The 27,793-nt window shown below is 39.9% G+C and overlaps 1 protein-coding gene across 2 annotated transcripts in view; it reads left to right on the plus strand.

Moving 5' to 3' along the window:
* Nucleotides 1–596: 596 nt before the first annotated feature.
* Nucleotides 597–27,793, plus strand: part of EXT2 (exostosin glycosyltransferase 2) — a 73,321-nt gene continuing 46,124 nt past the window's right edge. For both annotated transcript variants that reach the window (XM_082283613.1, XM_082283614.1), the window contains exons 1-7: nucleotides 597–684; nucleotides 2,525–3,084; nucleotides 3,242–3,331; nucleotides 8,134–8,250; nucleotides 11,668–11,863; nucleotides 15,271–15,410; nucleotides 16,283–16,376. In XM_082283613.1, coding sequence (XP_082139739.1) covers nucleotides 2,549–3,084; nucleotides 3,242–3,331; nucleotides 8,134–8,250; nucleotides 11,668–11,863; nucleotides 15,271–15,410; nucleotides 16,283–16,376 — 1,173 coding nt within the window. In that variant the 5' untranslated portion in view covers nucleotides 597–684; nucleotides 2,525–2,548. The remainder of the gene's footprint in view (nucleotides 685–2,524; nucleotides 3,085–3,241; nucleotides 3,332–8,133; nucleotides 8,251–11,667; nucleotides 11,864–15,270; nucleotides 15,411–16,282; nucleotides 16,377–27,793) is intronic.

Below are 27,793 nucleotides of genomic sequence, written 5' to 3' on the forward strand. Positions count from 1 at the left end.
TTTTTTGTTTGGTTGGTTTGGCTTTTTTTTGTTTGTTTGTTTTTTTGTTTATTTTTCGATTGTTTGAGGTTTTTCTGCTTGGTTTTTTGGTTTGCCTACAGGGCAAGTCAGCCCCCATTTTTGGGAATGAAACCCAAAAATTGTTTCTGATTCCCACATGGCTGGAGTTTCGTGCAACACATTTGTCCTTCTCTATCTTCTGTTAGAAGAGACATTGGTTCCAGTTACTTTTGAGAAGGGTTTGGGGAAGGTGTAGATTTGGGATGCTTCCTTCCTTAAGTAGTGTGATCCAGCAGAAAGCGCCACATGACCCAAAGGTCCTCGGTCAACGGGAAAGCCCGACAGAGCTTTGGAAAGGCACGAAGGACTGGAGGAAAGCGAGCCAAGAATTCAAATGTATCGGGAACCGGGCTGGGGGTGGTTCATGGGTACCAATGTTGCCCGGCGCCGGTGCCCGCTGTGACGGGAGGCGCATCCATCCCTGCGGGAGAGCCCCGCGCCCCGCGGGCCGGGCCCGCTGCGCGCCCGCCCTCCCGCCGCGGGGGGGCGCTGGGGGCGCGGGCCCGCCGGCCGCGCGTGCGCACCGGCCGGGCCGGGCCGGGGGCGGCGGAGCGGGCGGGCCCCGAGCGGAGCGGCCGGGGCGGGCGGGGCGCGGCCGGGCGGCCCCGGCGACTGCGGGCGGAGGTGAGTGCGGGCGGCGGGGCGGCGGGAGAGCGGGAGCCGCGGCGGGGCGGCGGCCTGGCTCCTGCCGGCCGGGTTCCGGGCTGGCTTGGGCCCGCCGCGTCGCTCGGAAGGCGGCCCGTCCCGTCCCGTCCCGTCCCGTCCCGTCCCGTCCCGTCCCGTCCCGTCCCGGTGTTTCCACCTCTCTGTCTGCTGTGTCTTGTTCCCGTTCCTTCCAGTACTCCGAGCGCACCTTGTCCGTGCTTGCAGTCGCCCAGGCGGGCTGTGTGCTGTGGGAGAGGACGTTTCCGTGGATGCAGAGGTGCCTTCCACTGGGGGCTCTTCCGCCCGGGCTCAGGTCTGCGCAGATTTGCCGAGTGACTGAAGTGCCCGCGGCAGAGTGCGACCTGTGTCATCACACGGGTGGTTCTGGTGCTGTGTCAGGAAGGAGGAATGACAGACGTGGTTAACAGTCGGAAGCATATGGAAAGTTTTTACTTGTAGCGCTGATAGTATGTAGCATTCTGGCTTCTGCCCTGATAACGGCATCATGCGTGTATTGCCTTGTACAGGAGATTTTAGAAGCTACCTCCAGAATCAGAATGTGGATGTAAAGTGGTGAGAAGAGCCGTTAAAAGTGGAATGTTTATTAGCATCTGAGATTATTTTAGTGCTACTGTGTGTAAGTACAATCAAGTCATGCATTAGCCACCCCATCCTAACAGTTTTTTGTTAAGAACACCAAATAGACATAACTAAATTTGTTAGACCATTTGATAAATAATGAAATTGATGCTTCTTTTGTTCACTGATGCTTCTTTTATTCATATTTGTTGTCTACTGGACAGTTGACATCAGACTTTCTTTCTAGCTCACAAAGCAAGAAAACATCCCATTTGTCCAAAAGAAAAACACATAATTATACTGTTCACATTCTTTTTCTGGAAAATATGCTTTCTACGCTCAAAAAGCTCTCACTATGGAGAATTCAGGTTGAATTTCTTTATTATGAAAGTTTTAGCTGAAAACCTAAGCAAGTTGTTGCTTGCTGATATTTCAGTCTGTAGTTAATGTAAATTGTCTTTTGCAGGAGCCACAATTCCATGTGTAGGAACTTGTAAGAAATATCAAAGATGACAGTAGTTTGTGATACTTTAAATTATGTCATGTTTTTCCTTACAACTGTAGTTCAGGCTATAGTGAGCTATTTAAATGCTTTTTTCCTTAATGTGGCTGCAGTGGCAGCTCATAGAACACATTTATGCCCCAAAAGGCCCATTGACAAAGCTGACAAATTAATTCCTTTTTCTTGCCAGCAGTAGTTTAACATCATTCTAATGGGATATGGTGGAGCTGCTATGAAATTCAGTTTAAAAGCACCTTTACTTTAGAAACAGTGTCATGATCCTAAGTCTTGTGTGATGCCCTGTTATAAGCCCTTTGCAGGTATCCAGGTTGTTTCTCTTCTCCTGTAGATAAACATTTTGGTTTTTTATTAGCATTCGCCATGAATACACCTAGTTGTAGGTGTAGTGGGACCTATGAGGCCTTACCAGGTCTGCAGTGTCTGAGATTTCCTCCTCCTCTCTGCCCAAGCCGTGCCTTTTTCTGGCTTGTGGTTGTTAATTGGCCCACATCATTTCATTACAGCCAGGCCCAGCAGATCAGCCTAAATTGGTGCTTGCCAACTGGCAGTCCTGGTTGGCATCCTGCGTTCCAGTGGGACACGTGAGCATCTGAAGAAAGCCTACTACAATTTCCTGAGACAAAGACCCTTCCCTGAAAGGAATAACTGGATGTTTCTCTGTGATAACTATGTATCTCTTCTAGAGTTCATCCTGAAACCTCTCTCTTTATTTTGTAGTGACAAGAGATAATTGATTGCATTATGTGTGCCTCGGCCAAATATAACACCCGGGGTCCCGCCCTCATCCCAAGGATGAAAACCAAGCATCGCATCTATTACATCACTCTCTTTTCCATAGTTCTGCTTGGCCTAATTGCCACAGGAATGTTCCAGTTCTGGCCTCACTCCATAGAATCATCCAGTGACTGGACTGTTGAAAAACGCAGTGTCCATGATGTGCCTGTGGTCAAGCTTCCTGCTGATAGCCCAATTCCTGAGCGGGGTGACCTCAGCTGCAGGATGCACACCTGCTTCGATGTCTATAGATGTGGCTTCAATCCCAAGAACAAAATCAAAGTGTACATCTATTCACTGAAAAAGTACGTGGATGAATATGGGACCTCAGTGAGCAATACCATTTCCAGGGAATACAATGAGCTGCTGACGGCCATCTCTGACAGTGAATTCTACACTGACGATGTCAACCGGGCCTGCCTTTTTGTGCCATCCATAGATGTCCTCAATCAGAATGCCCTCCGTATCAAAGAGACCGCTCAGGCGTTGGCACAGCTATCCAGGTAAGTGTTCAAACTTCAGTGTGTGAGTGTAAACAGAGTAAGCTTAATGCAGGAGGGGAGAATGCAGTGAATTAATGCCAGCACTAGGCTTTGACAGAACTTGTCTCTATGCAGAGAGCACCTTTCTAATTGCAGTTTGTTTCTTCTTTTGCCACAGGTGGGACCGAGGCACAAATCACTTGCTCTTCAATATGCTGCCTGGAGGGCCACCTGATTATAACACTGCCCTAGATGTTCCTAGAGATAGGTATGTGTTGTGCTGTGTGATGGACAGATCTGGGTTTAAATGCCACTGAAGGAGCAACGAGCTCAGAGGGGCAATTGATAGCAAAGGATGTGCTCCTTAACCTTTACAAAATATGACTTGCTTGCTTCTCAAAAAAAGAAAGTAAGGTCTTGTATAGAAGAGGGGTTTACTTTTGAAACCTGATAGTTTAGCCCCATCCTTAATTTTGTAAGGGATGTGGCTGACAGTTTGCTTTTAACTCTTGAACTTGCTGTAAGGTTGGAGAATCTTGATCTGGAGCGTAACTGAATATGAATGCTTTACAGAATGTCCCATTCGATGCAAATTAAAATTCAAAGATGGTTGTAGCAGCAGCTTTCTGATAGAAGTCAGGTGCTTCAAGGGCATTTTAAAGCAGCTGCTGTTTGACGAAACTGTGGTGAATTTCAATAGTTTCTGTTATCTTAATAATTAGACTATATTAGTAATTGGACAAATGCTCTTAGTTATTCTGTGGCAAATGTGCTTTAAAAATATTTGCCAGGAACTTAAAAGGCATACATTCTGAGCTCAATTTTCATTTCCAGGATAGTTTACTTTTGGAAGGGGACAGGAGGTTGCAAGGCAAAGAAAATTGGAAAAAGAGGAAGGCAAAATGATTTAGCTTAGATACTGTTGCTGAAGATGTTTCTAATATGTCAGCCTGTGTGTGCTTAGTTCTGCTGAGTTAGGTCCATTGTAACCAGTGCTTTTCTTGAAGGTCAAAGTTAACTTTCTTCTGCCAAATGTTAACAAAATCATGCCTGAGATATGGGATGTTTGCTAAGATGATTGTCTGTGGAGTGTATCTTGATTTTTTTGCAGCAAAGACAATTTAAAACATCCTCCAGTACCAGAACAGATTTTTTTTTTTTTCTGCACATGTTTAACCAGTAAATTTGCTCATTGTAATTACATCACTGTGAAATAAGGCTTTAGTTTTTTTCCTTCTCTGTATGAAATATGTTGTATGTATGTGGGTTAGCCTGGAGAGGGCAGTCAAGCATCAGTCTCATGTAAACAAGTCTGTTAATCTGTTAGTAAATACTTACATTAGATTTGTACTTAAGGAGAATTTTCATTCGACAGTGGAATGGACTGCATGTCTATGGATGCATGTGTCTATCAAAGAAGTGAATTTATTAACTGAATATAGTAGATATGCTGCAGAACCTTTTATTTTTACTTCTTAATCTCACATCTCCATTTATGTTTGGCCTTGCGTGCCTTGGCTTAGCAGGCAGGAAACATATTATTTTGGTAGGTGTTTCTCCTAAGTGTTTGTCATGGTACCATGGAAAACTGAGTAATTTAAATAAAAAACGAAAGTCTTTTTTGGCATTCAGCTGTTGTAGTTTGCCAATCTGACTCACCCCACAGCTGTACGATCACAAGCTGTAATATGTAAGAGAGGCAATAACAGTGCTTGGGATGGAAAAAAAGTAGAAATTCCTTTTTGTAGGCAGCCAACAGTTGGACTGTTTGGTGTACAGGTTGTACATTGTACAGGTCACAGGTGCAAAGACAAGTGGCCTGTGAAACAAGTCAGGAGTGTGGTGAACCTAGTCCTCGGTCTGAGTGATGCAGTATGAGCTTTCAGTATGATTTAGGAGACCTTTGGAGTTCTTACTTCATGTCTAACAGAACAAGTGACCTGGGTGTGTTTTCTTAATTTGAGAATGTCTACAGATATTAGGAGTAGGTAGTTAACCAAGTGTGAAAGACAGTTGTTTGTAGCATCATAGGGTGAGAGGCTGCTGGCCAAAATAAAGGCATGTTGGCAGAGTTCAGCTGGTTTTGAATGACTTGTCTGAACAACAAGTTCAGACAGCTCCAGAAGGACTGCATTTGTGGGAGTTTGTGGATCACTTGTGAAATACTCAGGTAATGTTTGTGAAGTTTGTGCAGGAAGTGTGGCCTGCCTTCTACAGTCAACGTGTCTGAGAGGTCATTCACTGTTGAACTGTAGTGGATCATGAGGTTTAATAGATTTGTGTTCTATTGATCTGCTGCAGAATATTACTCCAGTTAAAGGAAGACCTTGCACACAGAAGGGAACTCAGTTATAGAATCATTTTACATCTGGAAAAGTTCTTGGCCATGGTACTTCATTAAGGGGTTGCTTGTTTATTAAATCCTCAAATCCAATTTCCAAAGACAGTGTAAAAGTGCTTTATTCCATAATTTCAAAGGTGAAAGTGTGCCTTGTGGGCATGGAGGTTATGTTGCTGGTGTTAGCTGCCATAACATATGTAATCTCCTGCCATAAAATATAAAAGATAAGCTCTATATTATCTGTTAATTAGTGCTGTTGCATTTGGTACAGTAATGAGGTTGAAAGGGTTTCTTTTGCAAAGCTAATCTGTAGCTGTGGAATTGAATTTACCAACGAAGATACTTTCTATTTATTTCTGTTTCAGTCCATTAATCGGGTTCAGTGACTTGTGGAGTTTGGCAGAAGGCTGCTGCAGGTGGCAGTTGGACAGAAACATTCAGAGTACAGGCCAGTTGGGTCACTTCATGGAGAGAAAGAAGGATCAATATTTGAAAAGTGGTGAAAAGTTGCTCAGGGACAGTCATTCTTTGCTGATCAGTGCCATTTAAAGATTATTTGTCTTGAGTACATTAGGAGTTAATGTTCCTATTCTCTTAGTGCACCGTACAATGAAAATCCAAGTGGAGTTACTTAAGTGGTGTTGGTTCCCTGTGGGTTTATTTAGGTAAAAGTCTGCATGACACACCTGCTTTCTCAAGGCTGATGAGGTGCTGTCATGTTTTCACTGGATCCTATTAAAACAATCTGGTTCTGGTTTCCCAGTGTGGGGGGGGTGGGGGTGGGTTGTAAAAAAAGAGAAGGGGATATAAAGTGCAAGAACAATAACACCAAAGCCAATTTTTTTCTCTGTTCTTGTAACTGAATTAATATGGATAAGGAGTAAAACATGTAGCTTCCAGAGTGAGACCTAGTCATAGCAGTGTTATACATGTCACCAAAAGCAGGGGGATGGGGGACGTTGGAAAGGAGTTAAAAATGATCACTTGATTTGGGACATAAATTCAAAACTCAGCTCGTACTTATCATCCTATTCTCCAGTTGATTTTTGCTCCTAACATAGTTTGTGTTCTGAATGAAGAATTATATTTATGGCAAAGTGTGATCGTGGTGTTTGAACACTGAACAATTGTGCTGCAGCTCAGAGCAGGAAGTGAAGTATTCTGTGGGACATCTGATGGGGATTAGAACAGGCACAACATACTGGTGTTCATCCAGAGTGTCTTGTTCTGATGGGAAAAATCTTGGGTGATAATTAGGTATGATGATAATCTGTTGTCTAACACTTGTGGAAAAAACTGCTTCTCCAAACACCATACCAAGGATTTCAATCAGTGATATCTGAAAACAAGAATATCAGCTAATGGATCAGCCTCTTCCAGTTTCATGTTGACTTTTTATTCCCATGTGTGTTCTGATTACTGATGAGACCTGTGCCTGCTCTGATTTCAACTGTGACAGTAAGGCTTTCCACTGGAATCATAGCTGCAACAATGGATATGGCTCCTCAAGATCCTTTGTTTAGTGCCTTGTCTAGTAATGTATTTGTGTCCTGCTCCTTTCCATAGAGAAGGAGACAAACTGGAATTGAGAAATAGTTTTCTCCAAACTACTTTGTATGGTACCTTAAGCAGACCCTGAGGCGCCTGAAAGTATAGCACACCCTCCTGTTGAGTGACAAAGGACTGAAAGTTTGATCAGCTCTTTGAGAAGTCTCACAAAAGAAGCTGAATCTGAGCTTCTTTTGGAACTAGGATGATGTGTTCCTGATGCTGCCTGGTCACTGGACATGAAATGGCAATGAAAAGACTGTTGTCCTCTACTAGCATATTCTGAAGAAACTTGCTTTGTGATAGGAGGTAGTAACAAACCTCTTTTTCCTGGAATTGTGTGTGATATACTGCTTTCTTCTATACATGTTGTTCTCTTCTGTTTCCTAAAGCACTTCTGTGTGACAAAAGGTTGTCCCATCTAGGAAAAGGCACGATGTGGGTCATCCTGTTGGAAGGTTGAATTGCATTTTAATTAGTCAGTCTTTGATTATTCCCATGCTCTCTAGCATATAGTATCCCAAGCAACCTCTACTGTTGAAACTTGCTGTCGTAACATACAGATTTCTTGTTCTCGTGTTTTCTGTTTGTAGAATTTTTGTGTAATATAAAATTGAAATAAATTTCACTAGCTCGTATGATAACTTTGAAAATACAGTTGCAAGTAACTTCATTTTATTTTCCATCCTGTGAAGTCCAGAGTCACTGTAAGATGCTAAAATGCTATGTTACTGTACTGTGATTTGTATCTGAAATATAGCTTGTCTTTAACACTTTGAAAGGTGTGCTATACCCTATTTTAGTACAGGCAGCAAGGAATATCTTAGCTAGTATAAGCAATTCAGAATGTATTTTGTCAAATTAAAATTGTCTTAGGATATGTAAGCTGGCAAATTGCAGAATTATCATAATGACAGCAATATATTAGGTTTCCCTATATTAATGCAAAAATGGTCAATTCCTCAGTGATCATACCCAACTGTAAGCACTCTGTTGGTGACTAGATCCAATTTAGCAGTAAACCAAGATCACGAAAACTAAAGTTGACCTAAAACCAGCATGAGAACATGCTACTGACAAATGCTGAGGGACAAACTTACCTCAGAGCATGCATCTTCTTGTTCTGGTAACAACAAGCAGTGAATCACTGGAGTTTAAAGTAACTTTCTTGTGTTTTTCAGAGCTCTGTTGGCTGGTGGAGGCTTCTCCACTTGGACTTACCGGCAAGGCTACGATGTCAGTATTCCTGTTTACAGCCCCTTGTCGGGAGAAGTAGATCTGCCAGAAAGAGGACCAGGGTAAAGTAATTCCCATGAATTGGGCAAAGTGTATTTGATATCATATTTAGTATTGATGATTATAAAATACAAATATAGCTACTAACTTCATGGTGAGCTTGGGCAGTTTTGTAAGAGTTGTTTTTCACAGCTCTTGCTATTAAAATAGATTATGCTTTCAGTGCTGATGGTCTGGGTTCAATTGCCAGCTGCTCTCTCTAATAGCTTTATACTTCATTCCTATATTGTGGTGCCCAAAACTGCGCAGAGGACTTGGAGCAAGGCAATCCCCTCCTTTGACCAGCTGCCTGATGCAGACAGGGACACAGTTGTGCCTTCTGGCTGCCAGGGCGCTGCTGACTCATATTCAACTTGCCATTGACCAGGACACCCAGGTCTCTTTCCACAGGGCTGCTCTCCAGCCTCGTTTCCCAGTCTGTCCATACATTCAGGGTTGCCCTGTCCCAGGTGCAGAATCTGATGCTTGTCTTTGTTAAACTTCATCCCACTGGTGATTGCCCAGCCCTTTGATTTGTTGAGATCTCCCTGCAAGGCTTCTCTGCCTTCAACGGAGCCAACAGCTCTTCCCAATTTATTGTTGTTGGCAAACTTACTTAGTATCCCTTCCAGTCCTGTGTCCAAGTCGTTTATGAAGATGTGGAAGAGTACAGGACCTAAGCTGGAGCCCTGAGGACCCCCACTGGGACAGGTTGCTAGCCTGATGTAACAGCCACCATTTGTGCCTGACCTGTCATGAAAAAGGAAGATGAAAACTTGTATGTATGATTATGGGAACACATACATCCAGAGCTTAGAATATTTTATTTGTTTCTTTTTTTTAAAGTAATGGAGTAAGACATAAACACAAACAACACAACCCTCCCCTCCCCCAACTTTGTAGCTGGAAGTAAAGCAAGACAATTGGGAAATAAACCACTAATTTTCTCTGAGCATGTAATTAGCCATTGAAATGAACTACCCTGGCAATAGTGGTTTCTCTAATCTGTTCATTTCTTCAGAAGAAGAGGAGGTAGAAGTCTAGAAGACATGTTTTAACTGGTTATGGAAGGCCATTCTTTTATATTTCATAAATCTTTTAATTACACAGCTGAAAAAGTTTTGTTGTAACAAGGTCTTACCTCTGTTATGGTTTAAAAGATGGGCAGACAGAGGCAATGGGGATCAATGATGTGTTTGCTCGTTGTGAAGATCAAGTTTACAACTGTAACAACTTTAGGTCCTTTTCTTCTGACAGCGTTTTGTAGAGAATATGAATTTTCAAAGTTGAAAGCTGTGATTGAAATGGTGCATTGAAAAGTGCACCATTTCAAAATGTGATTTTGAAATGCATTTCAAAAAATGTGATTGAAAAGCCTCTGTGGGACACAAAAGTATTGGGTTCAATTGTCTTTTTTGGTAAGGGCAGTGCTCTTGCTGTTGCTCTTGGCTGCTCCAGGTATGATAATGCAGTCAATTAGGACAAACTTGTGCAGCAGCAGTTTACTTTGCTCACACCCTTTATGTCCCTGCTTGTGATGTCCCTGGACCAGTCCAGCAAGTGGCATCTGGTTGCATCCCAGCTGATCGTTCCCAGGTCTCAAGTGTTACTACATTCCGACCCAGAGTGAAGGCACGCTTTGTATTTCTGTCTGGAGAGCGTGAATGCGATGGTAGGCTTCAGCATGTAAAGAGACATGCAGTCATATTGTTCATGTCCAGTAGTCAGCTGAACTCCGTGTCTGATTTTGGGTCGGATAAGAGAAACAGGTTTTATGTTCAGTTAAGGTGTTGGAGATTTAGTTTCTCAAAACTGCTGCTTTTTTTTTAAATTGTGTTGGGCAGCCTGGTGTCCGGAGTGCCATCCAGTGGCCACTCAGCGTTACTAGTGAGCCGCCTTCCTGGCCTGGCTGCTTTGTGCAGGAGGGGTGGGACGAGGACACGCCGCTCAGAATCCAGGCTTGCTTGGGATGAACCTTTGCATTACTCCATGTCAGTGTGTTATTTCTCGGGAGGTGGCATGTACTTTCTTTTGTAGCAATGTTTGATAGCTAGATTTTGAGTGTCATAGAATGATGGCAGTTTCAAGGCAGAATTTGGTTTTAAACATATACACGAACAAGCCTACTTTTTTTTTAGCTGGTTATATGCATTTATTATCACTCATCTGTATCATTATTTCCTTTTTAAAATGCCTCTTACAGAGCTGAACTGAGGGGGTTTGATTTACTTGCCTTTTTAATTGGATTGCTTAAAATCCACTTCTGCTGGTAGCAAGTTGGTAGCAGCTGGAGGCTTGTGTGAAAGAATGTTTAAAAAAAATACTATGCATCTGTTAATTGGAGCAACTAAAGTGGCCAGCATGAAAATGAGTAGAAGAGGTGAGAAGAGCAGCAGGAGAGGTCTGACTTTATAAAGTGTGTGTGTTTGTGTGTTTTCAGAGCTGTAAATTAAAGATAGCATCACGTGGAGTAGAATTGGAATCTCAAGTATAGGCCTTGTGCTTCCTGTGTTCTTTTGGCAGCATGAGGGCACTCACTCACTGTGTGTTCCTTTCAATGGGGAGTGGTGGAGCAGTCTGACTTTAGCTGACCTGTTTTAAAAGGAAACCCAAGTAGATGAGTACAACAGTTATATGACATGCTATTTTCCAGTATTAGTATAACTTTTTTAAGCAGCAAGCACCTAATTTGAGCCTGTGTTCCTGTGTGGTTTACCTCCAGTGTTAATTAGTGTTTTTAAACACTTCAGTATTTAACATATTTGGCACATTTTAAATATTCATGGTTTTGGAACATGGTAGGGGTTGAGAGTGTATGGGATAACATACACTATATGGACCTTCAACTTTTCCCTGGAAATATTGCCTTTATATTGCCCCAAAGAGAAAGAATTTAATCACAGTTTAAAAAGATGAGCTTGTTCTATTGCTGCTGTCACCATATCAAGACTAAATAAGCTAAATACTAAATACTGAGTTGTCAGTTCAGCATCTTTTTTCAGTTAAAATTCATGAGAACATATATGGGAGGAGAAACTAGAAGCAGCACTCAGTGTCCTATCTACTTTGTTTTAGTACACAATCACCAAACAAAAGTACAAACAATCCTGGCATCAGTAGCAGGCTGATTTAAAATGTAGTTAAGTGATGTTTATTTAAGTTTTTAATTGAAGTTTTAATGCAAGTGCCTATTCTAGTGTAATAGGCACTTTTACCAAGTACTAATTTATTCAGAGTTGTAAATAATGTTGAGCCACTTACTATCCCAGACTTAATTATGTTTCATCATTACCCTTTCCAGCCTGAAAATATGGTCTTGGCAGCATGTCTGTATTTAGTTAATCTTGCTCTGCTTTTCTAGGATGGAGGGAAATGTGTTCTTGAGCATCTTGGAAGTAAACTTGCAGTGCTGTCAGGTAACGTGGCTGTGTTTTTTTCAGTCCTCGCAGGTATTTCATTCTGTCATCTCAAATGGCTCTGCACCCAGAGTACCGCCTGGAGCTGGAAGCTCTTCAGGCTGAGAATGGGGAATCAGTGCTGATCCTGGACAAGTGTACAAACCTGTCAGATGGGCTCCCTGCTGTTCGCAAACGCTGCTACAAGAATCAAGTCTTTGATTATCCTCAAGTGCTTCAGGTAAGGCTGTCTCTCCTCCAAACTTCTCTTCTCAGCAGTGTCTGTCTTAGCTATGGTGCTGTTCCTGTTTAGCAGTGGTGGGGTACTTCCTTGTATTTAATTAATGTGCTGGTTATGTTTTAGAACTGCATAATTTGTTACGTTAGCTTGAGTATTATATCCTAACTTTAACTAAGTTATATTATATCCTAACTTATTTTTGAGAGGGTCAAAAGCCATGTGCTCGAACTGATATGCAGACTATACTGTAATTTGAAAACTCTGTATAACAACTTCATGAGACTGGTCATGGTGGTTTAGTAACACAAGACAGTGTCATGTAAACTTAAAAAAATTACACAAAGATACTGCCAAATCCAGCAGCAATGGGATGCTAAAATGGAGGAACGGGAGGAAAAACTTTTGAAGGCAGATAAAGTTGCTCACTTCAAAACTGGAGAGGAACATGGGAATCTACACCTTCCAAAATAGCTGGCAAAAGGGCTCAGCAGGCATGAATTTGGAATTGATTTCTCAGATCTGACAGTCCAAACTTTGCTAGATGAAGCTTGGAGCTGCAGATGGCTTTGTTAGTTGGATAGAAGGTTAACATGAACTTTAAAGAGGTTATGCTCTTATATTTGGGCCAAAAAAAGAGTGTTACATTTAGGGAGAGTTAGTCAGATTACATTTTTTGTATGCAGTTTAGTAGTTAAATTGTACAAAACTATCTGTATAGATATGACAGGCTGAGCTAGAAGGCTTTGTCAGCATGCAGCTATGAAAACACCTAGGTGAAATGTGTTTCATGGCCTTGGCCCAACTTCCAAAGGTCTTTTGATGTGTCAGTGAAGATAAAACTAGATAGTGTTCTCAGCCCCCTGTGTCTCTTGGCAATTCACTAACAGAGGTGCTTTGGCATGCAGTGTGGTGAAGTGAGTTATGCCATAGGCCACTGTGCTCTGTCTGCGGCCACCAGCATACAATCTGTCTTTGAACTTCAGCAAATGATGGTAAAATAACAAACAAGCTGAGGAAAGGCAAAGTTTCCACCCCTCCTGTTATGTTTTGTAGGAAATATGTTTAAAATTCTGTGTGGAGGAGGAGGAGGAGAGGGAGTAAAGGGTCACTGTGAGTCTTAAACTTTGAGTAAAAAAAAAAACCTACTTGTTTGCTTTATTTCTTTAAATACAAAGTGGATTGCTAAAGGATATCAAGTCAGGGAATCTATATCTATATTTTGCTATATATGATTTTATAACTCAGAAGAGAGCTGGCACATGCCGAGATTGTTAAAATACTTTCCTTTGCAGAGCCCTGCATTTCCCTTTGGAATGTCTGGCTGATAACAGTGGTGATGTGAGGAGATGTATTTATAGTAACCTTTGTCTAGACAGGAAAAATGGTTATCTGGGCAGATGAGCATGTGTGTCCACATCTGGGCTTCTTTTTTTCTTTTTTGTCTCTCCCAGACCTTACTAGTCTCTTCACCTGCTGCTGTGTGATCTAGTGAGTCAGTGGTTAAAATGTGTGTTCATTCTCTCAGCTCCTTCCATTCCCCACACCCTTCTTTTTCTTCTCTTCCTGTCTAAGAGTGGGGGAAGGGGGATTTGGATCACAGCTCATCCTTTCCAGCACTGCCTTTACAGATGTCCTACTAGACAGACTCTTGGATTTCTGGGTTGTTAATGCTTCCTGTTTGCAGTCTTCTCTTGGATGAGATTTTCAAGACTCTTAGTACTCTATGGGTATGAACACAGGTCTTATGATTGCATTAGGAAACAAGTGAAGAGCCAGCAAACCCCCCTGTATTTCCTAGTTCCATCTTGATGTTTTGCTGCCCTGCTGAGCCTTCTGGCTCCTTTTCTTCAGGCCATGTACTTTCCACAAGCTGGAAAAATGTTTTCTTATCTGTGGGAACCCCTGTATCAACTTTATAATTTTTCTTTCTTAAACTTAGGGATAATACTGACTTGGGATTTTTCCCTGTTGTGTAGCTGAACTCTACTAGCATATATTTTGTGATCTTGAATCTGTAGCAAGATTCCTCAGTTGGCAGTGAGTCCCTAAACACAGGGTGAGTGCAACATAGTCAAGAAGTCTTCTCTGCTGCAGTTTAAACTCATAGCATTTTTTCTTGTGTGTTGTGGACATGAGTAAGTGGATTATATTCTTTTTTGCAACAACTTTTTTTATCTTTGAAGCTCCCTTCCTCCTGCCCTTATTCCTTCAGAATAAATACTATTGATATAGTCAATCCTTCCTTGTAGATTATACCTTCAAGGTAAGTAATCATCCTTTACTTACCACTGGAAGTGCATTGCCCAAGACTGAACTCTGCTCTGACTGAGGTCTTTTGTTACTGTGAAGAGTGAGTGAATCCTTCAGATTTCGTAAATTGTACTTTTTTGCACTGTAATACTATCTGTGGGTGGAGTGGTTTGTTTTTTCAACAGTGCAACATTGCTGTCACATGAATACCCTTTCTTTGCCTGCTCTTTTGTAGGAATTGTCCTCTTCTGCAAAGTGCAAATCCTAGCCAGTTACCTCATGCTTTATATTTGCGCAGTTTGCTATTTGTCTCTTAAGTGTTGAATTCTGTATGTATTGGTATTTCTTAGTTGATTTATGTATATAATGTCAAAGTCTAATCCTGCTATCCATTATACCTGCTAATCCTACAAAATCATAGGTTTGTCATGTCTAATAAGTATGGTCTTAACTCTGCTACTCAGTTAACTAAGGGACACACTGAATGCTGTTGCACTTAGGAAAGATTACTTGGTCCATCACTGTTTTACTTGTGAGCTACTGTTAACTACTTTATACTTTGAGTTCTGTAACTGCAATTTATGTAACTGTAAAGCCTATGAGGCCTTTATCTAGCCCCTGATTTCTTAATTAGCCTGTGAAAATGCTATCAAAGATGTCAAATGACTTTCAAACTTGAGATATGAAATCCATTAATTCCCTCCTATCCATAGAACTGCATTGCCTTATAACAGAAGGAAATTAAGTTGGCTCCATGCAGTTTATACTCCAAAAAGTTTATATTAATTGTTGCTCATCTTGTGCCAAACTTCTGAAATGTTTTAAACTTATTTTTCTCCTTGAGTTTTCTCAACTGAATTCTGAAGTTTGGCCATTAAAATAAAGCACAGAATTGTCCTACCAGCTCATTTCTCACTCCTCCACTTACGATATTTTTCCTAGCCTCTAGAAGATAAAGTTGTATAACTATTTTGAATTAGCTAATAATTCAGAATATATTGATTGCTCAGAGCAAGTTGGTTTTCCTTTTGACTTGTTTTTTTATTTATGAAGGGAAGGTCAGGAAAACATAATGTCTATATGCATACACACACGCAATGCATATATAACATTTCCTTTTTTTCCTCATCTATATGTTGGATACCATTTGTTGACAGGAGTCTACGTTTTGCGTTGTTCTACGTGGAGCCCGCCTGGGACAGGCTGTGCTGAGTGATGTTCTTCAAGCTGGCTGTGTCCCAGTCATCATTGCTGACTCCTACATTTTACCTTTCTCTGAGGTTCTGGACTGGAAAAGGTCTGTACCCTCACTGTTGTATATTGAACCACTGCCTTCAGTGATTTGAATCAAATCTGTGTGAGAAGTCGAGGGTACCGGGGGTTACAGGGAATGAACTACAGAGTAAGGTGCATTCTGTCTTTGCCCTTGATCTATTGATTGATCTATTATGTTTCAAAAATAGGAGAGGAAAATAAATGAGACTGATATGACAGAACATTTGATTATCCTGTAGCCAGTCATTTTTTCTTCTAAAGCAGATTTGCTGTATTATCTTGTGCATGAATTCAATGAAGACTGGTATCCATTCAGGCTCTTTTAAGGAAAATATGTACTAAATATTGCATCACAGAAATGCTAATTCTCTATATTGCATCATTATTCCCAAGTTTATCTGAGATGGAAATGGATCATTACTTTGTAACTGAGTACACTGTGTTAGGAGCTTACATTATTTTTCTATGCATGCCCTATGCCCACATGATCTTGGGATAATATGTACAAAAATTACTTGTGTTATATGTAACACTGTATAATCTGTTACTGTTTGGCCACTTCAAAAATTACTGCTGACAGCAGGTCAGTGGCAATCTAGAGATGAGAATTCAGGATTTCTGGGTCTCTGTCCCTTTCATAGTTATTAGATTGTCTGGACAGATGAATTTACAGACTTTGGTGGCACTATCTGTGGGCAAACTGGCTGCTGTTGGGAAGGAGCTGCTAGAGAGTATTTTGTTAGGCTGAGAGAAGACTGCTTCTTTTTGCTCATGTCTTTTGAATATGTCTTATTAAAATATTAAAAGATTCTGGGTTGAAAAACAGTTGACATCTTTTTATGTTGAATTTCTTTCTTCTCATCTTGCCATATGTTTTCTCTTTTTTGCTTATAGGGCCTCTGTTGTTATCCCTGAAGAAAAGATGCCTGAAATGTACAGTATTCTGCAAAGTATCCCCCAGCGACAGATTGAAGAGATGCAAAGACAGGTAAAACTATGTACTGTGTTAAAATTACTTCCATTTATTTACAGTTAGAGTGTGGGTTCATACACCTGCCTTGCTCTGATAGCTGTTGGAATGCAGAAACATCCACTGTACTCTCATGTTAATATTTCGATTATTTGACCCTTTTCTTTCTTTATGCTAAACATCTGCATTTGCCATCACTTTTCAGTGGGATGGAAGCTCTCCCTGAATGTAAGTGTACTGCCTACTAACATCTATTAACATATTTCTAATGGAATCAGGCATGTATTTGTTTCATTTTTCTACATGGTATCTAAATTGTAGTAAAGAAGTTCAAGAGTCTGTGTTTATTTCAAAAGAAGCTTTGGCTTGTAGAAAAATTTAGTCACTTAAAATGTGAGGGGAGCATTAAGTCCAAAATGCTTTAAATATTTTCTCTAAGTTCACAATTCCTCTGAGAGAGAGATTTTACTTCTTTGATGACTGCAAGAGCTGAGACCATGAACTGTCAGCCCAGCAAAGAGGCTATTAACATATGATGTACACTTTTATCTAGGATATCTCATCCTTGACATCTTATTGTACCTGAGCATATATTGTTATAAGGTAAGAAGATACTCTTATCAATGCCTCAGTTCCTCATCAGGAAAATCATAGAGGAAGTAAGAGCTAGGTATTAAGGAAAAAGTTAACTCTTTGATCTCAGGTGAATTTTCAAGATGCATGGGATTTCTGTTGTCAAATTTCTGCAAGAATTGTGAAGTCATGCTCCTGAAATGGCCTTGCACAACCTCAGTGGCAAAGTCATCTTTTGCCTGGTCCTTGTAAAAAGTGATCCAAGACATGATTTTGTTATTGTAGCCTACAATACTCGAGTTATTTCTACTGAGGCTGTGCTAAAAGCTCCACAGTGTACATTAACACTGATACATGGGGAGAAAATAGACTCTCAAATTTAGAAGTAAATATCTTTCACACCTGCATTCTGTTGCCAGCTTTGCTTCATTCTGTTCTGAGAGTCTGCAAATACCACAGAAGCCATCAGGGGTCTCCTTTCTCTTTAGTGCCTTCACACAAACGAAGCATTTTGATGGGGCCTGCTAGCAGCACCAACGTGCCACCAAAACCAGGAGGTGAAAAAGTAACCTCGGTGTTACAACTCCTAGAGATGTGATTTTTGGTTTAGAGATGTTAACACTAGGGAGTTTTGCCTAATAAAGCTTTAAAACTGACATTAATAGTCTGTCAAAATGTGCATTAATTTTCTTGTTGTCCATTTCTTAATAACATAAAATAATCATTTCAGGATAGTGTTCTCCAGCTATGGACAATGCACTTCACAGCTTAAATACTGATTTTAAAGTATGAAATCAGGCAACAACTCCAGTCTGTTAAGAAAAAAGCCAACAAAATGAGGACAAGGGAGCAAACCCCCTAAACATTCACGATGAAACAAACCAACAATAGCCCTCTTAATTCAGATGATATATACATTATGTATGTTTTCTGTAACTCTTTAAAATTAACTTAAAATAGATGATATTTTAGTGCTCATAATACAGATATTGTCTCTGTTCAGAGTGAATTTTGTTGGATTATTTGTGGTTTGTGATACTCATAGTCATTGGGTTCAAAACATCACTGAACATCATTGGAAAATGTGATTCAGTTGACTGAAGGTGTGATGTGTTTTTCTAAAGCTTCCTCTCACATCTTGTTGCTTTTGTTGTGTGTTTTGATAGTAAAAGTAACAGGATGAAATCACAGGGTCTTTCATCTTCATGAATGTATTTCTGTTTGTGTATTGAGGATACTTAAACATGTTATCCATACATTTCATGTCCTGTCAACCTTATTTACAAGGCAAAATCCCTGTGTGTCTCTGAAATTCCCTTGCTGATAGGAGGTTCTGTGTTCTAGCCATCTGATACGGTGAAAAGTACTTAAACACTGATATTGTGTGGATTAGCAGTAACCTGACATGTATGGTTGAGAATCATCTTTTTCTAGGCAAACAGAACAAATCCTTGCTCTGAATTTCTCCTGGCTGAAGCATGCATTCATCTTATCTCTCAGACTTTCTGGGTCTGACAACCATTGTGGGTTTGGAACCTTGCTGTCCACTGCATTGGTTTCAGTGGTTGTCTTATGATATAATTCTTATCCTTTGTTGGATAACATCATAATTGAAACAAATATTATTGTAAATGTTAGCTTGCCAGTTTTGTTTGTTGATTAGGTACTTTTTTGTAGTATTTTATTACAGGAGATTCTCTGGAGATCATACATCAAGGTTAAAATGTACACATAAACATATATACGTAGAGCTACATATACCTTTTATATAATTTTTTTCAAGTTGAAATAGGTTGTCTGCTTTTAATGAGTAAAATTTTCCCTATGTGTATTTTTTTGCTTTGTTTCTGGAGGTACTTCTAGCAACACATCAGCGGGGGAAGAGAGGAAGTCTCTTAGAGAGAAGTCATTACCTTTTCAATTATATAAGAACTCATATTTGAAAGTGTTTTCTTCCAGTTTGTACACCTATCATGGACATCACATAACACTGTCTTGAAGAGGATAAAATACAGGTGTTTTAGTTTTGGAGACATCATCTGCTAGGATCTGTAGCTGGTATGACCTGAGCTGTGATTTCCTACAACACAATTTTATTTTGCTCAGTTTTTTATCAGACAGTACACGATATAAACTGGGAAAGAGATTCATTGGTTTGAGCAGAGCTTGAGTGTGGGAAATCAGAATTAACTCTACTGTCCTACGTAATACCTGATTGCACTGAGATCTCTGGAGATCAGCTATATTAACTTATGCTTTTGTTGTTCAGACTTGCAGAACAGTTTCCTCTCAACAATTCCCAGTCCAATTTCCTGTCTGTCCTCACAAAAGAGAATAGTTTCTGTGCTTGTAGCCTAGTCTACACTGTTGTAAAAAATTGATACAAATTTTTCAATACTTCATGTACAGCCTATGTCCCTGAAAACCGGATACTCACATGTGATAGCTCTTAGAAACTGCAACATTCTGACCATTAAAACCAGCCTCAGCTAAGTGAGCTGCTAAAATTAATAGCAGTCTGGATGAAACTTATGTATCTCTGGGATTGCTGTCTTGTCTGTTTTCTGCAGTAATGTTGTCATTCTCATTTTCTTTGAAGCCTCCTTGAACCATCCCCCTCTCACAAATAGTTCCATATGGAGTCTGAAACACTGGCAGAAGTGCCCAGAGGCAAGCTGATAAGCAGCTTAGCTGCACAGCTACTGATCCAGCAGACTTGATGCTGCATCCTTATGCTTTCATTTTCTCTGCATCTCTTAACCAGCACCCAGGTAACAGCAAAGTTCTAGAAGTGGAGGGGAAGAAGCAGATGCAATAGACCTGTATGATAGAGAGTAAAATTTGAAATTTTGTCTTGCTCCTGAAGAGTGAAATAGGTAAAGGAAAAAAAGCAAAACAAAACTTTGCTGGTATTACCTTATCCCATGCCTTGTATAGTTTCCCTTGCAACAGTTTTTTTTTTTTTTTTTTTAAAGCTTTGCTCTGAAAGCCCATTAGTCCCTGGAAACATGTTTCAGCACTGTAGTTGATATATAAATGTCTTTAACTAGCATGAAGCTTTTCCTCAGCTTATATCTCAGCCTCTGTACTTTTTTTTTTCCACTCTCTTTTTGTAAGGTGAATCTATCTGAGTATATAGGCATCTTGTAAATATTTTTCTTCACTTAATACCAGCATACTTAGAACTCTTTTAACATGGATAGACTCATTAAGACATAGAATAAAGAACTATAAGTACTGTGTAGTGGGAATAGAAGACTTACTCTTCTGTTTATTTAGGTATTCTTTCTCCCTGAAGAAATTTTAGGTAAGGAGTTTATTTTCAAAAGAAGGCTTTGCGTGCCTGTTCCTTTTTGACTTTGTAATACTCCCCATCTCCCAGAAATAAAACTTCTGAATTCATATCTATTCTGGAAGACAGGATGACTTTGTGTGCTCTGATGGCACAAGGTTGAAGAGCTGGTGTTCTTACTTAAGTGTGGGAATTCTTTTCATCCTGGTTTTCTAGGGAAACGTGGGTATGATCACATACAATGTGCATGGTCATTTCTCTTCTGATTTCTGTTACTGCCCAGTTTAAACCAAACTTACAGAGAAGTGGAGAGGTTGGAAATAAGAAATCCCATAAAGTTAGGTACCTGTGTAGGAGTTAAGCACCCCAGAATAACATGGCCTTTTAAGAGAAACTTTGCAGCTTCAGCTAACAGTCATAGAAAACCACTTGCATTTATCCATTATGAATTATCTACTTTGGAAAAGGTTTTACTTGGAACTGGCACACCTTAGGCCAGAGAAATTCAGGTACAAAATGGCCAAATGATAAAGTGATAAATTAAATTCAGTATACAAAGGGGTATATATGCAATTTAAACCAGCCTTCTCATAGGCAGTTAGGGCCTCTCAACTAGCTGCAATCACTTGGAAAAGAATTCTGAAGAGCTGTAATAAATAGTTAGGTGAAAGTATAAAGTCCATAGTCAGTTATATTAAAAAAATAATAATACAACGAATTTTTAGAAAAGAGGTAGAGAACAAGATGGAAAATACTATGCCACTATGTAAATCTGTTGTGTGTTTGCACCATGAATAGAGTCTGTAGTTATGGTTCTCCCATCTTAAAAATGATATAATAGAACAAGGGTGATCAAAAGATTCAAGAGAAGAGTGATTAAATAGCCTAACACTCTTCATCTTGAAAATGAATGATTGGTGATGATGAAGCAAGAATATAATACAGAACTATAAAATAAGAAGGTAATGAAAAAAGTGAATGGATATGACTGTACATAGTTTGATACATTTTCATTTGATGTCTCATTTACTTTTATTATTTGGAATCTGGTTTAAAAGAACAAAAAAGGAGATGATCTCACAGAACTAATAGGTAGTCTGTGGGAATCACTGCTTCATCATTTTGTGTGAGTAAAGGGGTTTTATTGACATAAAAGGCAGAATGAAGAAATCCAGAAAATGAAAATCTGTCAGAGATGAATGCAAAGATATACCCTCTGGCTTAAAAGTTCCTGCATTGCAGACTTCTGGAGGTTGGAGAGTACTTTGAGGTAGGGGTGGCTTATGCCTGCTGTGTCTATGGGCAGGGGGCTCCTGAGGTACCTGTGGAGTACTGTCAGAGGGAGAATATGGGAACAGAAGGCCATTTGGTCAGGGCTGCTGCAGGCACAGTGATGTAGCTTCAGGACTCATGTTTACAAAAGACTTTAGTATTATATTGCCCTGTGTAATAACCTTGTCAGATAATCAGTGTTTTTTAAAATGCATCTTGACTTCACTGGCTGCCAAACACTTCAGTGAGAGACTGTTGAAAGTGATGTATAGCTTCCTTCTTTGGATGAATATGTAATTCACTTTCCCAAAGCCCCAGAAGGTACCCTCTCAAATAGTGGCCATGTATCATTCTTGCTTTTCATTACCTGAAGTTTTAGGTAATCACAACCTCTTGTGTTTTTAGCCTGTGTGGACAATTAAAGGCTAAAAAAGGATGTAAATTCAGTGTAAAAAAAGGTACATAGAAAATATGTAGCTTACAATGTTTGTTCCCACAGTTGGAATACCTGGACAAGCTGTTGCGGTTTTTCTTGTGCACATCCCATGTGCCTCAGCCCTGACCTGAAGAAAAGTTCAGTCTCCAGGTCAAACAGAGCTGAAGACACAAGCGTAAATCAATGACTTGTTTTAGTGCCACGTTAAAATAACATGAGTGGCTGGCTTTTCTGACCCTCCTCCCTTTCATTTAATGTGCTTCTTTGGCTCCTCTTTAAAGAGGGCTCTGTAGAGTAATTTCAACTCTTATCAGCTTGCTGACAGCTATATGAGCCTTTCTGCTGGCTCCAGGCAATCACTGCCAGCGTGTGAAACATCCCATTCTTGCAGTGAAATGGTCTTGGATAGAGTTAAAGCAAATGGGTGGTGGAGTTTTCCTGTGGGTGGTGCAGCTTACATGAAAGAGATGGGATTTAGGTCTTGTTAACCAATTAAACAGAAATTCATTTCAATATCTGGACACTAGATGCTCTTTGAGCATACCTAGGTCTTTACAAGTCCTTTTAATGAGAATATTAAACTTACAGCTGCAGTTCTTTCCCTGACAGGGGACAGCTTCTGTCTCTGGGTTCTTTAGAATCATCATTATCAAATTTAAGTGAACTTTCATCTGTCTGCCATTTGTAGCATTTTAAGGAGTGCGACTGCAGAGCCTAACCCTGCTTTAATCCTCCCAGAGTGCTTCAGTGAAGCTCTGGGTCCCCCATAAATGTCAGGCCTGGACAATTTGCCATATTATCAGATGCAGTGAAGTTAGTTCCAGCCCTCTCACCCCTCCCCCAGAGGAAAGATTTGTTGCTGCAAACAGCAAAGGAAAGAAAAAACTTTTTCCTGGCTTGCTGCCAGGATCACCATGGGAGTTGTAGAATCCTTGGCATTTATATATGAGACTTTCATTGCTCCCCACTCCCTTCAGTTGTTGCAGAGTATCCTTATCCTAGATTTTTTTTTTTTTCTTCTTGCCTGTCCTGCCTTGTTGTTTTTCAGAATGAAGAAAACTGTCTTCGTGGCATCTCTGAGAAAGAGCTCTGAAATTTGAGACCAATCAGTGCCTCCATGAATAATTTTTATGGGATACATTTGGGCTGGTTTTGTATCTACATTGGCAGCTTCTAAACAATAAAAGGTTAAACTTGACTGTAAGAGGAAAATTATGCTATTTTAAGACAATTTTTTTTTGTTTTTCAGATCAGATTTTAAGAGTCTGTGTTTTAAGAGTCTGTATCTTGTTGCACAGTGGATTTTTGGTACTTACCCTTTGCAGATTGCTATACACAACTTGGATAGACTACAGATAAACCAGATGATCCAGAAATTGGAAAGGCATGTACTTTCAGAAAGATATTTGAAAATATTCTGTCATGCACATGAAGCAGTTACTGCAGACAAATGCATGATTAAGCATATCTCCTGATGTTCCACTCTTTCTTTGTTACTCTGTGCTTTCCCTCTGCTGCTGTACAGTCTGTACCACATCACATTCCTTATCAAATTTGCTTGCTTTGCTTACCCCCTTTAATTATTGAAAGTGTTACAACTTTAGCATTTATGTGAGTATATTGAAAAGAGTAGTAAATACACCTTGGTCTTGTATCCATTTTGTATTATGTAAATAACTTGTACAAGGTCAAATCATAATATTAATAATGGAATTTAGAAATCTGCATCCTGTTTTAATGACTATATCAAATGCATCTTACAAGACAGTAGGAAGACATTTGGCTTTTACATTAGAAAGGTCTTATATTTTCTATAGAAACAATTTGCTGCTAGATAATCTTTAGACAGCTTTTCCTTTATCTTTGTCTGTAAATTATGCAGATATATTGAATAATTTCTTAGATGGCTGAAGGTAGGAAAATTATGTGTCTCTTTTACAAACTGAATAGTGGGCTGTTTTAGGAATATACTGTAGTGCCCCTTAACTTGCAAATGGTGTACTTTGTGTCTGGAGTTTGACTTCTTCCTTTTCCTTTCCCCCTTTTTTTTTTTATTAGCAACAATTTTGAATGCTCTTTAGAAATTAAAATGGCACCTGGCATTAGTTGTCTTTGAATCCTGGTGAGAATCCTGATTCTGTAGATATGCTATGGAGAGAAGTGTTGTAGAGGGTGTGCATATTCTAGGATGCTAATATTGGAGTAGGGAATCATGGATAGAAGTTGTTAGATTATGGTTAAGATTAAGAAGTACAGTTTCCTGTAACCAGACTCTGGTAGTGGAATTCTGGTCCCAGGGGGTCCACAGAATCTCTGTTCCCCCCACAGCAGTCTACCATAAATATGCATTCCAACACTATAGCAAACAAAAGCAAAACATATCAATGGTGCCCTTTGTGACACTGGAAAAAACTTTCCCGATCCTGATTAGGTCGTGAGGTTAAGCCTGAGCATGAGTACTGTACCCATTAAGCAACTTTCTGAAATGCTTCAGTAAGATTCAGCACCAGCCCAGGCCCCGCACTCTTCCTCTCACCGCTGGTTCAGTTTCTGGTCTGTTCCTACCTATGTGTAGTAGCCAACATGTATCAAGGGGAGAGGGAAAACAACTCTATTGTCACATTTTTTAATTGTTCAGGTGAAGCAAAAGATTAATACATGATAAAAATGCGAATTTTAGTGGAGTACTTCCCTTTTTTTTTTGTAGCAAGGGCTTATTACATAGGCTTTAATATTTATCTTTGATATTACTTCTCTTTTTTACAAAATTTGGCTTTATGCAGTAAATAATAGCATGCTATTCCAGATGTTTACCAAGAAGAAATGAGTAACTCTTGTTGATGTCTATCAATGATTTTTAATGTATATTTATTTTCAGTCCTGTTTTGTTGTAGTGTGACTACCACATAGTATTATCACAACCAGCAGTTAATACTCACCTTCCCCATTTCATCAGATAGCCATACAGCCATGTGCAGTTTGAGCCACTAAGGATGAGGTATTTTTATATAGCCCAAGCTAAGACAGTTATTTTTAAGATGTGGAGGAAAAAAGCAGGACCATGTCCTAAATGGAATTTTTCCAGTAGATGTGGAAAAAAACCTCATGACTGCCAGTCCTTCAGCTTTTATCCTCAGAGAAGTCAGTAAGATATATTTGTATTCAAGCAATGCTGGCAGTAATGTCTGTGGTTAAAGTTGTCCAATGTTGAGAACTGTGTGTATGGGGGTATGTGTATTATGTTTGTGCTTATATAAAACAGAGCTATATAGCTTACAGGAAACTGAGCAAAACATGCCTTCATCAAAAGGGCAAGTTCTTCCTGGTATAGAGCTTAAGCTCTGAAATTGAGGTATGTGCTGATTTTTGACAGCTATAATATGGTGGTAACCTTACCTAGAGTTTTTTTTCTTCCTTCAAAAAGCTGTCCTTTCATGTGTGTGATTGGCACTGAGCTTGCTTTGTGTTTAGCTTCTCTAATCAAGGGAATTTAAGCTTCTATTCTCCCAGCATTAGTACAGCAGTCATGGGAAATCTCAGACAAGCCAGATCTTATTGCAGCAGTTGACACAAATAAAAGCAGTTGTGCTTTTATTTATTTATTTTTGATGCTGGATGCTGATTAAAAGTTTCCAAGCATCCTTCAGCTATGTTATAAAGCCAACCAGCAGAGAGCAGGGCAGCTGCCGATGAAGGGAGATGCTGGTGGACACAGGACAAGATCACAGTGGGAAGCATCAGTGTGTGTAACTCAGAAAGCTGGGAAAGGTGTAAACAGATCCCCAATTTATCTATAGAGTGGGCTCTCCAAACACTGTTTTATTGGCCAGTGGCTCCTGCTTTACTAACCTCTAACCTCTGCAGTACTCAGAGGTGCTGCCCACCAGCCAGCCTTGTCTTTGAACCTCCCTTGGCTCCTGCCACCTCAAAGACTTGCAGTCAGATTCCTGTGTTTTGCTTGGGACCTCACCTCTCAGCAGGATGCCTGCAGCAGGGAAAACTGATCTACCCTGAGAACATAGACATATTTGAAGGCAATACCCCTAGGACTAGAAACCTATTGCTTTCAGTTTCAGGAGCTGTCCATCACTTGTCAAGAAATGTGGATAAAACATCCTCCCACCCCCCAATTCCTGGTCATGCAATAGTTGAATGTTCCCTGCAATTACATACACATATTTGTTTTCTGTTATTTTCCAGACTGCTGTTGAATCAGTGATAACACAATTCTAGCTCACTGTAGGTCTGGTTTTATGTTAAAGGACTGTGTGGAGGACAGACACCATGATAAAGATGATACAGGTTCAAGTATTTTTGACTTCTTCCCAGGTTAGGTGTGCCTGCCACTTCCTTTATGGTAATAGCCTGGTGAAATTAGAGTAATTAGGGAGCCACGGAAACTCCTGGAAACTGGAGGGAAGAGAGTGGGCTATTTTTTGTGTTTTCACATCATTATCAATGACTATGTAGATGTAATGATTTATCTGGAACCTAGAGTAGTATCTGTATTTCTCTTTTTCAGCTGTGTTATTTCTATGGTGTCAACACATGCCATCTGCCTGTAAATAGGAAGACACAACTGAAAGCTCTTTGGGAGCAAGGGGAATTCAGAAAATGGTAGTAAATTTTTATATCACATGTTTTTAAAGCTGTAAATGCTACATGAAACTTCAGGGTTTTGTTTGGCTGGAGGTTTTTTTATGGCTTTGTTGCTTTTTCCTCTCATCCTGCTGCTTTTTTTTGCTGGCTCTGTCTCCATACTTTGCAACAGTATTCCCAGCCAAAGCTGAGAATGGGGTGGTTCCTTGCTGCTCATAGTGCTGGTATCTGTTTGTTGGCTCCATAACTGGAATGTATTTTCACCATGGATTTGTAGGGTGCCAGGACAGTAAGTTAGGTTTCCTGGCTGGTGCAATGTTGCCTTCTGCAACAGAGTTGCTAAGTTGACATACTCATTAATCAAAGAAGCAAGTTTGAGGTGCAGAAATGTATGGAGGGAGGGGATAACACCAGTGCTAAGTGATATTTTTATCTATTCAAGTCTTGTGTTCTTGCTATTTTTAGAATTAAGTTGCTATCACTAGGACAAGGAATAGCGGAAATCCATATTTTAAGGGTAAAGATAATGCCGGATTTCAAAACTGTATAAAAAGTTGCCACTTCATGGGAGAGAATGAGAACTCTTTTATTGAAAAGACCTTCTTTTGTGTCATATATTTAAGCCGAATAAGGCTCTTCATAACAGAAGATGAAAACCTTAGAAAGACCAAAGCAAAAAAAACCTTCAAAACCCACCACCCCTAAAACAAATCAAAAAACCCCTCAAACTCCCAATATTATGTGGAAGTGTGGAAGCAAGAGTGAAAATGTTAACTTTAGCAGATATGCTTCTAAGAACCATTCTCATATATGCACAGTATGTATTGTACATATGGATTGCTACAATTGGTGTGATTCTTTTCAAAGCACCAAGGAGGAGAATTTGAGGAAGGCTGCAGTGCAAGAAGCTTAATTTTAATATCTGAGCTTGCACTAACATTTTCTTTTAACTCTTCTAAGAGTCAGCAAGTAGTCTCCAGCAATAAAACTGAGAGTGACTAGAAGTGAGTTACTCCCAAGTGGCTGGTGTCTGAAGGGTAAGATTAGCATTTTGAACTCTGACCTCTGTCCCCTTATGAATTGGCAGCTTCAAAAAGAAAAAGGAAAAAGAGAAATTTGGATAATGGAAAGATTCAGTTTTCACTCTCTGTTGTATCTGAAGGAGGCAAATGTGCTTGTTTCATAGCTGAAATTACTGCAGCAGAGAGTATTGAGCCAATGGATTAAAGCCACTTACTCCTTCACTTTTGAAGAGATTGTTTT

Source organism: Coloeus monedula, assembly GCF_965178545.1.
Source record: "Coloeus monedula genome assembly, chromosome: 6".
Lineage (NCBI taxonomy): Eukaryota > Metazoa > Chordata > Aves > Passeriformes > Corvidae > Coloeus > Coloeus monedula.